This window comes from Bombus affinis, chromosome 16 (assembly GCF_024516045.1).
Source record: "Bombus affinis isolate iyBomAffi1 chromosome 16, iyBomAffi1.2, whole genome shotgun sequence".
Classification (NCBI taxonomy): domain Eukaryota; kingdom Metazoa; phylum Arthropoda; class Insecta; order Hymenoptera; family Apidae; genus Bombus; species Bombus affinis.
The window spans coordinates 688,071-701,653 of NC_066359.1; the positions used below are offsets into that span (position 1 = coordinate 688,071).

The 13,583-nt window shown below is 38.9% G+C and overlaps 2 protein-coding genes across 2 annotated transcripts; one reads left to right on the plus strand and one right to left on the minus strand.

The window, feature by feature from the left end:
- The first annotated feature begins 4,573 nt into the window (after nucleotides 1-4,573).
- LOC126925656 (pre-rRNA-processing protein TSR1 homolog) lies at nucleotides 4,574-6,535 on the plus strand. The gene is made up of 6 exons (XM_050741441.1): nucleotides 4,574-4,948; nucleotides 5,019-5,184; nucleotides 5,250-5,447; nucleotides 5,527-5,750; nucleotides 5,816-6,070; nucleotides 6,145-6,535. The coding sequence occupies exons 1-6, from the start codon at nucleotides 4,748-4,750 to the stop codon at nucleotides 6,268-6,270; spliced, it is 1,170 nt and encodes a 389-aa protein (XP_050597398.1). The 5' UTR covers nucleotides 4,574-4,747; the 3' UTR covers nucleotides 6,271-6,535.
- Nucleotides 6,372-13,047, minus strand: LOC126925916 (pre-rRNA-processing protein TSR1 homolog). The gene is made up of 6 exons (XM_050741927.1): nucleotides 12,934-13,047; nucleotides 7,315-7,563; nucleotides 7,020-7,244; nucleotides 6,784-6,949; nucleotides 6,521-6,718; nucleotides 6,372-6,442 (listed from the first exon to the last, which is right to left on the minus strand). The coding sequence occupies exons 1-6, from the start codon at nucleotides 13,045-13,047 to the stop codon at nucleotides 6,372-6,374; spliced, it is 1,023 nt and encodes a 340-aa protein (XP_050597884.1).
- Nucleotides 13,048-13,583: the final 536 nt, after the last annotated feature.

Below are 13,583 nucleotides of genomic sequence, written 5' to 3' on the forward strand. Positions count from 1 at the left end.
ATAGCAAAATATAGCTGCAGATATAGCAAAAGAGTCAACAAACACCGAAACCCCCTAATCACTGGACTACTTGAAACGACGGACCACATTCGCAGGCTGAAGAGACACTACCCGCTAGACCTAAACGACAGATTCAATTAGTTATTTAATAATGTAATATTTACTTATTTATAATACTTACTCACAAATTATACTTATCTATAATATGTATCAACTTGTTATAAATACTAGCCATGTTACTGCGCCACGCCAGAAAAATTGCTGAAAATTCTCAACGCGAGAATTGATTGTAAGTTAAATAAACAATAAAAAAAAAGAAAAAAAACTCTTCAGCATCTACAATAACGACTTACTAAACCTCTTTAACCTCAACATATCCACACATAAACGCTCCATAGCCTTCGCAGGTGACCTAATCATCTACGTAACAGGCCGCAAAACCAAAACGATAAGAACAGAACTGCAAGAACTCTTTAACAAAATCAGCGATTACTACCATACATGGAAACTAAAAATTAATGCAAGCAAATGCGAAACCATTCTATTCAGACCCATGACAAGCAAAATCGGCACAACAGAAAGGGAACACTTTTTTTTTTTTTTTTTTATTTATTAGAATATTTACAATCAATTCTCGTTGAGAATTTTCAGTAACTTAATTTGGCGTGATACAATGACATGGATTATAACAGCTTTATATTGTTGATTCTAGTAGGACTAATGGTTTAATCTAGTGGGTATTTTCTTTTTAGTCTGCGGATCTGGTCCGTCGTGTCCAGTAGTTGGGTGACTAGTGGGTTGTGGTGGTTGTTGACTCTTGTGCTATATCTGCTTCTGGACTTGTGTATTTCATCTTTGACTGTAGGTATCTTGAGGTCTCGGTGGATTGTTTCGTTGGTAACATACCAGGGTGCATTTAATAGGGATCTTAGCGTTTTCGATTGGAAGCGTTGGAGTATTTCAATGTTGGAGTTACTTGCTGTTCCCCATAGTTGGATTCCGTAGGTCCAGACAGGTTTTATTACGGCCTTGTAGAGGGTTATTTTGTTCTGTATGTTTAGTTTGGAGCGTCGGCCCGTGAGCCAATAGAATTTTCTTAGTTTTTCCTTTAGTTGCTTTGTTTTTTCGGAGATATGTTTTTCCCAAGTTAGCCTCCTGTCCAGGGTCATGCCCAGGTATCTTACGGAGTCCTTGCTTGGGATTATTGTGTTGTTAATGGTGACCTGGGGGCAGGTTTGTTTTCGGAGCGTGAAGGTTACATGGGAGGATTTTTTTCGTTTATTTTAAAACCCCATTTTTGGAACCACTTTTCCATGGAGTCGAGACTTCGCTGGAGAGTGGATGAGGCAATTGCCGGGTCTGCGTGGGTAGCTAATAGTGCTGTGTCGTCGGCAAATGTTGCTATTGTTACCTCGTTTGATATAGGTAAGTCGGCAGTGTAGATGGAGAACAGTAGGGGTCCGAGGACACTACCTTGGGGTATGCCGGATTCTATTGGGAATGTTGCGGAAGTGGCGTCTAGGCATTTAACTATGAATTGTCTGTTAGTTAGGTAGGATTTTAAGATGGAGTAGTATGGGTGGGGTAGGATCTTTTTAAGCTTGTATAGTAGCCCTTCATGCCATACTGTATTCTGTGGCTGTTTCGATATCTTCCTTTGTTTCTAGTGAGATTGAGGCAGTGGTTGAGTGATTAAAGACTTCTCTAAAGAGCTGCCAGTTGGTGAGTTGGTTGTGAATGGGGCCATTAGGTGGGTTCTCGATTAATGCTGAACCGACTGTTGCTATTACGGGGGAGTGGTCGGAAGAGAGTTCAGTCGAGGAGTTGATTTGGACATATCTAGGCGAGATATTTTTGGTTATGAAGAAGTCGAGTAAATCGGGGATTCTGTTAGTGTCAGTGGGCCAGTATGTGGGTTCATATGGGTGAGGTAGTTGAGATTGTTGGTGGTTATGCTTTTCAAGAGGTTTTTGCCTCTTGCTGTGACAAGTCTGCTGCCCCATTGGGTATGTTTGGCGTTATAGTCTCCTCCATCTATGAATCTATTGCCTAGGGTATCAAAGAGGCTGTCGAAGTTCTCTTTAGCAATCGAGTGTCTGGGAGGGCAGTATACTGCTAAGGTGGTGATTGTATCATGGCGGTCTTCTATTGCTACGCTTGTGGCTTGAAGGTAGTCTTTCTGGGATGATGGAAGCTCGTAATGCTTAATGCTGGATTTGATGATGATTCCGGTGCCGTCGTGTGCCTTTCCACTGAGGTGTTGGGTGTGGTAGAAGTTGTAGCTGTGTATTTTGAGGTAGTTTTTGTCGGTGAAGTGGGTTTCAGATATGAGCATTACGTCGATTTGCTGTTGTTTTAAGAATAGTTCTAGTTCAAATTTGTGCTGAGCTAGACCGTTGGCGTTCCACAGAGCTATACGCATTGGTTTTATTTTGCTTCTGTGCGTATTAATTTGTCCATGAAGAGTGTAAGTAATGACAGCAAGTTGTTAATTTGCTCTGTTTGCTTCTTGATTAGTTTTTCGAGTCTGGTGAAGTTGTCTGTGTTTTGTGGGGTGGAAACACTATTTTCTGAGTGTCCACTGTGGGTTTTCAAATTGTTTATGTTTCCTTGTGCTACCTGGGCATAGGACATTGATGGTGTGGTGAATTTTTGTGATCTAGGTTCTTGTTTGGTTATCTCCTTGGGTCTCAGTTTTGGGTACTTATTATTGTGTAGTGTTTTATAGGCTAAGCATCCTTTATAGTTCGCAGGATGCTCTCCTTGACAGTGGATACACTTCGCGGGAGTTTCTGGGGATTTAGTGCATTGGTCAGTGGGGTGACTACTTGCACATTTTACGCACCGGAAATTATGGTTACAGTATTTCTGCGTGTGGCCGTACCTCTGGCACCTTTTGCATTGCACTATCTCTTTCTTTACAAAAGGCGGTTCGATCTTTACTATTGAGTTCATCAGACGATTGAGGTTATAAATTTCTTTATTATTTGGTTTTTGTTTTATATCAATAAAGAATAAGGATAGCGAGTTTTTCGTGATTCTATGCCTAATGTTGCTGATGTTAGTTACTTCGTGGCCGTGCTTTAACAATTCGAACTTTAGTTCGTCTAGATCGGCTGAGTGGTGGATGTTGCGTAGCACCACACAGAAAGGGCTTTCTTGCTTGAGCTGGTATGTGTGGAAGTTGGCATTCGGGGTTTTTAACAACTTCGTTAATTTTCTGTATGCGTCTGGGTTGGTCGGCAGAATTTTTACACTGTTGTTGCTGATTTTCAATTTGTATTCCTCCTTGCTGATTTCTTTTTGAATTGTCTTTGTCATTGATTGAATGTCAATGACATCGTCAATGAAGATTGGCGAGGGAGGGGGGGGGGTTTGTGTATGTTGTGTATTTACCGCTGCGATTGTGTCCATAGCGTTATCAGCCTCCAGTATCGCGAACCTGTTGTGGGTGGTCACTTGGCTGGCTGGCGGGTTGGTTTGTCTCTTGCTCACATTAGTCCTGCTAGCTTCGAGTTTGCGTTTTTTCGTATGAGGGTCGTTTGCAAAGAGGGGTGCAATGCCCCTTTGACACGGGGGAGGAAGAGCGGCATTGTTGCAACTGGGCTCCGTAGAGTCCGTTTGGGATGATTGGGCCATCGTCGATCTAGTTAATTCAATATGAAAATACTAGTCGAGAGGCTGTGTGAACACTTGGCTAGATTTGTTGGATTCGCTTTCGACAGATGGGCGTCACGTGTTGTTTTGTAAACTTCACAGGGCACTGGACACACGTCTGCACGCTTCGGCACTCACCAGCAAACTGGGACGTTCATTATGGCCACAAGCCGCTACATTAGATTTTCCTTTGCTGCGAATTGTGTCGTGTTGATCTTGTCAAGTAGATCCCTTAAAAATCTATATAGGTCGGTTCCATATTTTCTTCGATTATTATTTTATCGGATGGTTCTCTGGCTTGGCCAGACATTCAAAAATTAATTCATTAGGAGAAAGCTTCGTTCCTTCGTGTACAGAAGTGTTCTAGGAGATCATGGATACATGGCTACCACCCATTTTAATTCCTTGCTTTCACTGCATATAATTTGAGGTATCCGACTAATACGTGGTGCGGTCTTTCAATCGATCCATTGCTCTGAGGGTGGTATACTGCTGTAGTGTGCTATTTTATTCGAAATCTGTTTGCTACCTTCTTCATTAACGAAGATGTAAAATTCGTTCTTTGATTTGTTAAAATCGCTCCCAGGGAGCCGAAACAACAAATAAATCGTTTTTAGAACGTATCTGCCACTTCGGCTGCAGGAATTCCATCTATAGTGACGTGGTAGGAGGTGTAGGGTGCTAAAGAAATACTCCGTGGATTAATTTAACAATGAGTTTATTAATTATACGAGAAACACCTGACAGTTTTGCCTGGGCCGTACTGGTATTGTTCTTCGCGTACTCACCGTATACTCAACTTCGCTGAAGTCGGAGAGACATGTGCAATCCAAACTTTGTAAGTCGCTTCCTGAGGAAGAAGTTTTCAAACTAAGAACTACCATTGATGCTTTTAATGTTTTACGACTTGTTGGTACTCAAAAGCAAAGAGCTGTATCATATACAGACAAAAGAGGTCATTTGCTAGGAGAAGAAGTAAAATTCAAATATAATGAAGTAGGTATTGATGTAATAATTACCTACCAATTAAAAGATTAAGTATATATCCAAATTTGATTTCAATTAGAACTCCACAGAGCTTGGAACTCTAATGATCTCTGGGTATCTCAAGAACGTACCATTATCAGTTAATGGTTTAGTTCATATACCTGAATTGGGAGATTTTCAAATCTCTCAAATTGATGCACCTGGTGATCCATATCCAGTGGAGAAAAAGTTGAAGAAAGATTGTAATGCAATGGACGATGAACCATCCACGCGGGTTCTTGCACGCGCAGATCCAGGGAAACAAGTAATTTCATGAAATAAATAAATAAACTTTGAGTCTTTAAAAGTACTAATCAATTTTCTTAATTTTTTAGGAATCTCTCGAAAGTGAAAATATACTTGACCCTATGGATGCTGAACAAACTTGGCCTACAGAAGAGGAATTAGCCGAAGCCAAAGCACAAAGGAAAAAAATTGTAAAGAGAGTTCCAAAAGGAACTTCTGAATATCAAGCAGCTTGGATTCCTGATGAGGATGGAGGTATTTGTTTTTCAGTCATAAATTAAATTTGGAGATATATATTATACTTTGCTTGCATTTTGTAGAGGAATTGAGTGAATGCTCGAGCGATGAATCAGAAGACGAGATGTCTGTTGATGAAGCACAATCTGAAACGGATAGTGGACCAGACGCAGAAGACGAGGAAGAATACGAGACAATTACTGTGTCCGAAGTTCCTGGTGAACGATACGATGAGAATATCGATATGACAGAAGAAAAAGAAGCAATGGATAACTTGAAGAGTATATTTGTCGAATATACGTATATTACATTATTTAATATGTATTATTGAAATCTTTAACCACAATTTTTTAAATATAGACGCAAAATTAGACGCAAAATTTCCTGACGAAGTAGATACACCTCAAGATATGTTAGCAAAACAGAGGTTTCAGAAATATCGTGGACTTGAATCATTCAGAACAAGTCCGTGGGATCCGGAAGAAAACCTTCCTACTGATTACGCTAGAATATATAAATTTGAAAATTTTGATAGAACACGAAAACGAATATTTAAAGAATCGCGGGAAATAGAGGGTGCTATGGTATGAACATTTGATTATCTAAAAACTAATTATCTATTCATGCTAATTTATACAAATATTTTTAGCCTGGTTGGTATATCACAATTCACGTTGCAAATGTACGCGTAGATGCATTTTCTTCATTGGGAAATCATCCATTAATTGTATTTGGTTTATTACCGAACGAGCACAAAATGTCTGTCTTAAATGTGACATTAAAACATACGGGTCAAACATACAGTCCGGTGAAATCTAAAGCAAAATTGATATTTCAATGTGGATTTAGGAGATTCACTGCGTGCCCAATATTTAGTCAACACACAAACGGAAACAAACATAAAGCATGTATTATATTCTGTGAGATTTTAATATACTCTATTTATATCTTGTTACCAAGAATAGAAATATTTTTCAGTATGAGCGGTATTTTCGTCCAGAGAACACTGTCGTAGCAAGCATGTACGCTCCAATTACTTTTCCACCATGCCCAGTATTATGTTACGTTGAAAAACTGAATAAATCATTGGTAAGGAGGCAATAATTATATGCAAGTTAAAGGTTGATTCTGTTCTTATATCATTAAAGGTTACAATATTATTTTTTCCAAGGTACTCATAGTCATATGAAATGTGTATTTAATGGTCAACTGAAGTCGCAGGACACGATTTTAATGAATTTATACAAAAGAGTATTCCCAAAATGGACATATGAACCTTTGTTCAAAAATTGTGGTTAAAGATTTCAATAATACATATTAAATAATGTAATATACGTATATTCGACAAATATACTCTTCAAGTTATCCATTGCTTCTTTTTCTTCTGTCATATCGATATTCTCATCGTATCGTTCACCAGGAACTTCGGACACAGTAATTGTCTCGTATTCTTCCTCGTCTTCTGCGTCTGGTCCACTATCCGTTTCAGATTGTGCTTCATCAACAGACATCTCGTCTTCTGATTCATCGCTCGAGCATTCACTCAATTCCTCTACAAAATGCAAGCAAAGTATAATATATATCTCCAAATTTAATTTATGACTGAAAAACAAATACCTCCATCCTCATCAGGAATCCAAGCTGCTTGATATTCAGAAGTTCCTTTTGGAACTCTCTTTACAATTTTTTTCCTTTGTGCTTTGGCTTCGGCTAATTCCTCTTCTGTAGGCCAAGTTTGTTCAGCATCCATAGGGTCAAGTATATTTTCACTTTCGAGAGATTCCTAAAAAATTAAGAAAATTGATTAGTACTTTTAAAGACTCAAAGTTTATTTATTTATTTCATGAAATTACTTGTTTCCCTGGATCTGCGCGTGCAAGAACCCGCGTGGATGGTTCATCGTCCATTGCATTACAATCTTTCTTCAACTTTTTCTCCACTGGATATGGATCACCAGGTGCATCAATTTGAGAGATTTGAAAATCTCCCAATTCAGGTATATGAACTAAACCATTAACTGATAATGGTACGTTCTTGAGATACCCAGAGATCATTAGAGTTCCAAGCTCTGTGGAGTTCTAATTGAAATCAAATTTGGATATATACTTAATCTTTTAATTGGTAGGTAATTATTACATCAATACCTACTTCATTATATTTGAATTTTACTTCTTCTCCTAGCAAATGACCTCTTTTGTCTGTATATGATACAGCTCTTTGCTTTTGAGTACCAACAAGTCGTAAAACATTAAAAGCATCAATGGTAGTTCTTAGTTTGAAAACTTCTTCCTCAGGAAGCGACTTACAAAGTTTGGATTGCACATGTCTCTCCGACTTCAGCGAAGTTGAGTATACGGTGAGTACGCGAAGAACAATACCAGTACGGCCCAGGCAAAACTGTCAGGTGTTTCTCGTATAATTAATAAACTCATTGTTAAATTAATCCACGGAGTATTTCTTTAGCACCCTACACCTCCTACCACGTCACTATAGATGGAATTCCTGCAGCCGAAGTGGCAGATACGTTCTAAAAACGATTTATTTGTTGTTTCGGCTCCCTGGGAGCGATTTTAACAAATCAAAGAACGAATTTTACATCTTCGTTAATGAAGAAGGTAGCAAACAGATTTCGAATAAAATAGCACACTACAGCAGTATACCACCCTCAGAGCAATGGATCGATTGAAAGACCGCACCACGTATTAGTCGGATACCTCAAATTATATGCAGTGAAAGCAAGGAATTAAAATGGGTGGTAGCCATGTATCCATGATCTCCTAGAACACTTCTGTACACGAAGGAACGAAGCTTTCTCCTAATGAATTAATTTTTGAATGTCTGGCCAAGCCAGAGAACCATCCGATAAAATAATAATCGAAGAAAATATGGAACCGACCTATATAGATTTTTAAGGGATCTACTTGACAAGATCAACACGACACAATTCGCAGCAAAGGAAAATCTAATGTAGCGGCTTGTGGCCATAATGAACGTCCCAGTTTGCTGGTGAGTGCCGAAGCGTGCAGACGTGTGTCCAGTGCCCTGTGAAGTTTACAAAACAACACGTGACGCCCATCTGTCGAAAGCGAATCCAACAAATCTAGCCAAGTGTTCACACAGCCTCTCGACTAGTATTTTCATATTGAATTAACTAGATCGACGATGGCCCAATCATCCCAAACGGACTCTACGGAGCCCAGTTGCAACAATGCCGCTCTTCCTCCCCCGTGTCAAAGGGGCATTGCACCCCTCTTTGCAAACGACCCTCATACGAAAAAACGCAAACTCGAAGCTAGCAGGACTAATGTGAGCAAGAGACAAACCAACCCGCCAGCCAGCCAAGTGACCACCCACAACAGGTTCGCGATACTGGAGGCTGATAACGCTATGGACACAATCGCAGCGGTAAATACACAACATACACAAACCCCCCCCCCTCCCTCGCCAATCTTCATTGACGATGTCATTGACATTCAATCAATGACAAAGACAATTCAAAAAGAAATCAGCAAGGAGGAATACAAATTGAAAATCAGCAACAACAGTGTAAAAATTCTGCCGACCAACCCAGACGCATACAGAAAATTAACGAAGTTGTTAAAAACCCCGAATGCCAACTTCCACACATACCAGCTCAAGCAAGAAAGCCCTTTCTGTGTGGTGCTACGCAACATCCACCACTCAGCCGATCTAGACGAACTAAAGTTCGAATTGTTAAAGCACGGCCACGAAGTAACTAACATCAGCAACATTAGGCATAGAATCACGAAAAACTCGCTATCCTTATTCTTTATTGATATAAAACAAAAACCAAATAATAAAGAAATTTATAACCTCAATCGTCTGATGAACTCAATAGTAAAGATCGAACCGCCTTTTGTAAAGAAAGAGATAGTGCAATGCAAAAGGTGCCAGAGGTACGGCCACACGCAGAAATACTGTAACCATAATTTCCGGTGCGTAAAATGTGCAAGTAGTCACCCCACTGACCAATGCACTAAATCCCCAGAAACTCCCGCGAAGTGTATCCACTGTCAAGGAGAGCATCCTGCGAACTATAAAGGATGCTTAGCCTATAAAACACTACACAATAATAAGTACCCAAAACTGAGACCCAAGGAGATAACCAAACAAGAACCTAGATCACAAAAATTCACCACACCATCAATGTCCTATGCCCAGGTAGCACAAGGAAACATAAACAATTTGAAAACCCACAGTGGACACTCAGAAAATAGTGTTTCCACCCCACAAAACACAGACAACTTCACCAGACTCGAAAAACTAATCAAGAAGCAAACAGAGCAAATTAACAACTTGCTGTCATTACTTACACTCTTCATGGACAAATTAATACGCACAGAAGCAAAATAAAACCAATGCGTATAGCTCTGTGGAACGCCAACGGTCTAGCTCAGCACAAATTTGAACTAGAACTATTCTTAAAACAACAGCAAATCGACGTAATGCTCATATCTGAAACCCACTTCACCGACAAAAACTACCTCAAAATACACAGCTACAACTTCTACCACACCCAACACCTCAGTGGAAAGGCACACGACGGCACCGGAATCATCATCAAATCCAGCATTAAGCATTACGAGCTTCCATCATCCCAGAAAGACTACCTTCAAGCCACAAGCGTAGCAATAGAAGACCGCCATGATACAATCACCACCTTAGCAGTATACTGCCCTCCCAGACACTCGATTGCTAAAGAGAACTTCGACAGCCTCTTTGATACCCTAGGCAATAGATTCATAGATGGAGGAGACTATAACGCCAAACATACCCAATGGGGCAGCAGACTTGTCACAGCAAGAGGCAAAAACCTCTTGAAAAGCATAACCACCAACAATCTCAACTACCTCACCCATATGAACCCACATACTGGCCCACTGACACTAACAGAATCCCCGATTTACTCGACTTCTTCATAACCAAAAATATCTCGCCTAGATATGTCCAAATCAACTCCTCGACTGAACTCTCTTCCGACCACTCCCCCGTAATAGCAACAGTCGGTTCAGCATTAATCGAGAACCCACCTAATGGCCCCATTCACAACCAACTCACCAACTGGCAGCTCTTTAGAGAAGTCTTTAATCACTCAACCACTGCCTCAATCTCACTAGAAACAAAGGAAGATATCGAAACAGCCACAGAATACAGTATGGCATGAAGGGCTACTATACAAGCTTAAAAAGATCCTACCCCACCCATACTACTCCATCTTAAAATCCTACCTAACTAACAGACAATTCATAGTTAAATGCCTAGACGCCACTTCCGCAACATTCCCAATAGAATCCGGCATACCCCAAGGTAGTGTCCTCGGACCCCTACTGTTCTCCATCTACACTGCCGACTTACCTATATCAAACGAGGTAACAATAGCAACATTTGCCGACGACACAGCACTATTAGCTACCCACGCAGACCCGGCAATTGCCTCATCCACTCTCCAGCGAAGTCTCGACTCCATGGAAAAGTGGTTCCAAAAATGGGGTTTTAAAATAAACGAAAAAAATCCTCCCATGTAACCTTCACGCTCCGAAAACAAACCTGCCCCCAGGTCACCATTAACAACACAATAATCCCAAGCAAGGACTCCGTAAGATACCTGGGCATGACCCTGGACAGGAGGCTAACTTGGGAAAAACATATCTCCGAAAAAACAAAGCAACTAAAGGAAAAACTAAGAAAATTCTATTGGCTCACGGGCCGACGCTCCAAACTAAACATACAGAACAAAATAACCCTCTACAAGGCCGTAATAAAACCTGTCTGGACCTACGGAATCCAACTATGGGGAACAGCAAGTAACTCCAACATTGAAATACTCCAACGCTTCCAATCGAAAACGCTAAGATCCCTATTAAATGCACCCTGGTATGTTACCAACGAAACAATCCACCGAGACCTCAAGATACCTACAGTCAAAGATGAAATACACAAGTCCAAAAGCAGATATAACACAAGAGTCAACAACCACCACAACCCACTAGTCACCCAACTACTGGACACGACGGACCAGATCCGCAGACTAAAAAGAAAATACCCTCTAGATTAAATCCTTAGTTCTACTAGAATCAACAATATAAAGCTATTATAATCCATGTCATTGTACCACGCCAAATTAAGTTACTGAAAATTTTCAACGAGAATTGATTGTAAATATTCTAATAAATAAATAAATAAATAATAATAAAAAAAAACTTTCTCTCAAGGGTGGTTAGCATCCTTTTCCAACCACCAATTCAAAATTTAACCAATTAACAGCGACATCCATTTCCCTCACTTTCCGAACCAACGCTTTTCTCAACGAATCCGATGATTTCGTATCCTTAGACACACCCAATCATAGTTATCCTAAGCAGCATCATTGTGACGGAAAGTGAGTCGTGAGACACCTGTCCGAATTGATCGTTGGTAGTTGACCGTAATACTTGATCCGAGTTTCTCGACATCTCAGGCAATCATCATCCGACTTCAATTGCACTGCGAAACGTATCGCGCCGAGTTCGAACTTATAACCTTATTTGTAAGTATTACGTAAGCAAATGTTTCATTTGTTCGCTTATCCAAATTGAAATTTGATATTGTTTTATATTATCGTGGGTATATTACATTGCACAATCCTTGTATTAAGAGAAACATGTTAAAATTCTGAATATAGTTTCCTTATAGATAAAGCATGATTCTACATTCGAAGTATTCGAATTGTATTCGTTTGTGAAATAATGAAAATCTTGTCTTCATGATTAGAAAATTGCATATTTGACAAAAATAATTTGGTCCATTTCCTTGAGTAAAGTTGTTACAAAACTGCGTACTATTCACGCGATCATGTGATTTGAGTGCACAAACGAAAGATTGGAATCGTTACAGTTTTTTTCTTTTTATATATGAATCTGTATATAATTTTGCATGTTTTAAGCGAATCACGTTCTTCATCTTTTTTCCGTTACTGTGTCAAACTTCAAAACGCACATTTTTTTCTTTTATTTTTTATTAATAATTATTTACGAGTTTGTCGAATTGTTCAAATTCCCCATCACATAAATAGATATCACAAGTTCGAAACGTTGCTGCGTCATTGTCCAATCTGCACAGTTTTCGACGATATGATGACCAATATCTATATCTTTAGACTTGTTATGCATATCTCCAACATATGTTGATATACGACAAATTACAATATAGTAGATAATACATTGTTGGCTAGGAACTTCCTGGATATTCTACAATTCCGTTCATTTGGACGGATTGCATTGGCGTCAGATTCTTTTTCATCGCTAAATACAACTTTTCTTTAATGTTTCTACATTGTATACTGTACACGTATGTTTATAAATTCTATACGCTTTTTTACCTTAAGATGTGAATGATATCTAACGTTGCAATGTTGCATGTTGTATGTTGCAAATGCGTATATCGTTACAAAATACACTGTACGGCTTATCGCAAGACTATTTTAGCAAATCCTTTTTTGTCAATGCGACTACTCTCTGCTCTTTCTTGTTTTATATTTTGTAGCACTTCTAAGCAATTATGTTGCTATCTTTCCATTTCTACTAACAAATTTTGTAACTTCTACGACGGTATAATTAATTGTTTACTGTAATAGGAGAATTCTGTCAATTTCATTATTATTTAAAATTTTCCCTTGAAGGGAGACTTACTTACTTACAAAATTTTGTGAGAAATAAAAGAATGAAATTTTGGGTAGACTTGTACTCTATTAGTTTGCTTTCAAAATACCTCAACAATAACTAATAAAGGATGTAATAAGATTCCTTCTATAACTTTAGACTTTCTTCTAGAACTTTCATAATTTATTACAGTGATCTTCCGTATGCTTTGCGTGACATGCATAACTTATAGGATATAAAATTTAGAAAATATAAACTTGTAAAATTTATATAAATATTATGTATGTTTTCATTTCTTCTTGAATTCTGTATCAAATGTAGCGTCAGTATTATACTGTGATCCACGTCTATGGGATTCCGCGAAAAAAAATCTACGTGTGCCATTTGTTTACCTTCTCGATACATAACGTCAAAATAAAAAATTTGTATCTAAACCCACCACCTGTAAACCCTGTCATTTAAATCCACTTTATTACTAGATGCCTTTAAGGAATTACAATCAGTAACAACAAAAAATTCTCATCTATGTAAATAGTGGCGAAAACGTTTAACGGCATTTACAACCGCCAACGTCTCTAGTTCATACGAATGATATCCGTGTAGCGGCACATGAGTCATAGGATAAGACGGATTAAGATTATTCCATGTTTGTGTTGTGCCTCGGAAAACGGTTACAGTGTCACGGTGGTACCGGGAATACAGCAATAGGATATCATATCTCATATACCTTAGCCATCGAAACAATAACCAAGCAGTAAA

Bases quoted from the DNA above. Each gene is read 5' to 3' on its own strand.
- LOC126925656 (XM_050741441.1), top strand. From the start codon at position 4,748: ATGATCTCTGGGTATCTCAAGAACGTACCATTATCAGTTAATGGTTTA. The intron at 5,185-5,249 runs GTATTTGTTTTT...TGCATTTTGTAG, and splicing joins GATTCCTGATGAGGATGGAG to AGGAATTGAGTGAATGCTCG. The intron at 6,071-6,144 runs GCATGTATTATA...AATATTTTTCAG, and splicing joins CAAACGGAAACAAACATAAA to TATGAGCGGTATTTTCGTCC.
- LOC126925916 (XM_050741927.1), bottom strand. From the start codon at position 13,047: ATGCATGTCACGCAAAGCATACGGAAGATCACTGTAATAAATTATGAA. The intron at 7,564-12,933 runs GTATTTTGAAAG...AACACCTGACAG, and splicing joins CTTTATTAGTTATTGTTGAG to TTTTGCCTGGGCCGTACTGG. The intron at 7,245-7,314 runs GTAGGTATTGAT...GATTTCAATTAG, and splicing joins TAAAATTCAAATATAATGAA to AACTCCACAGAGCTTGGAAC.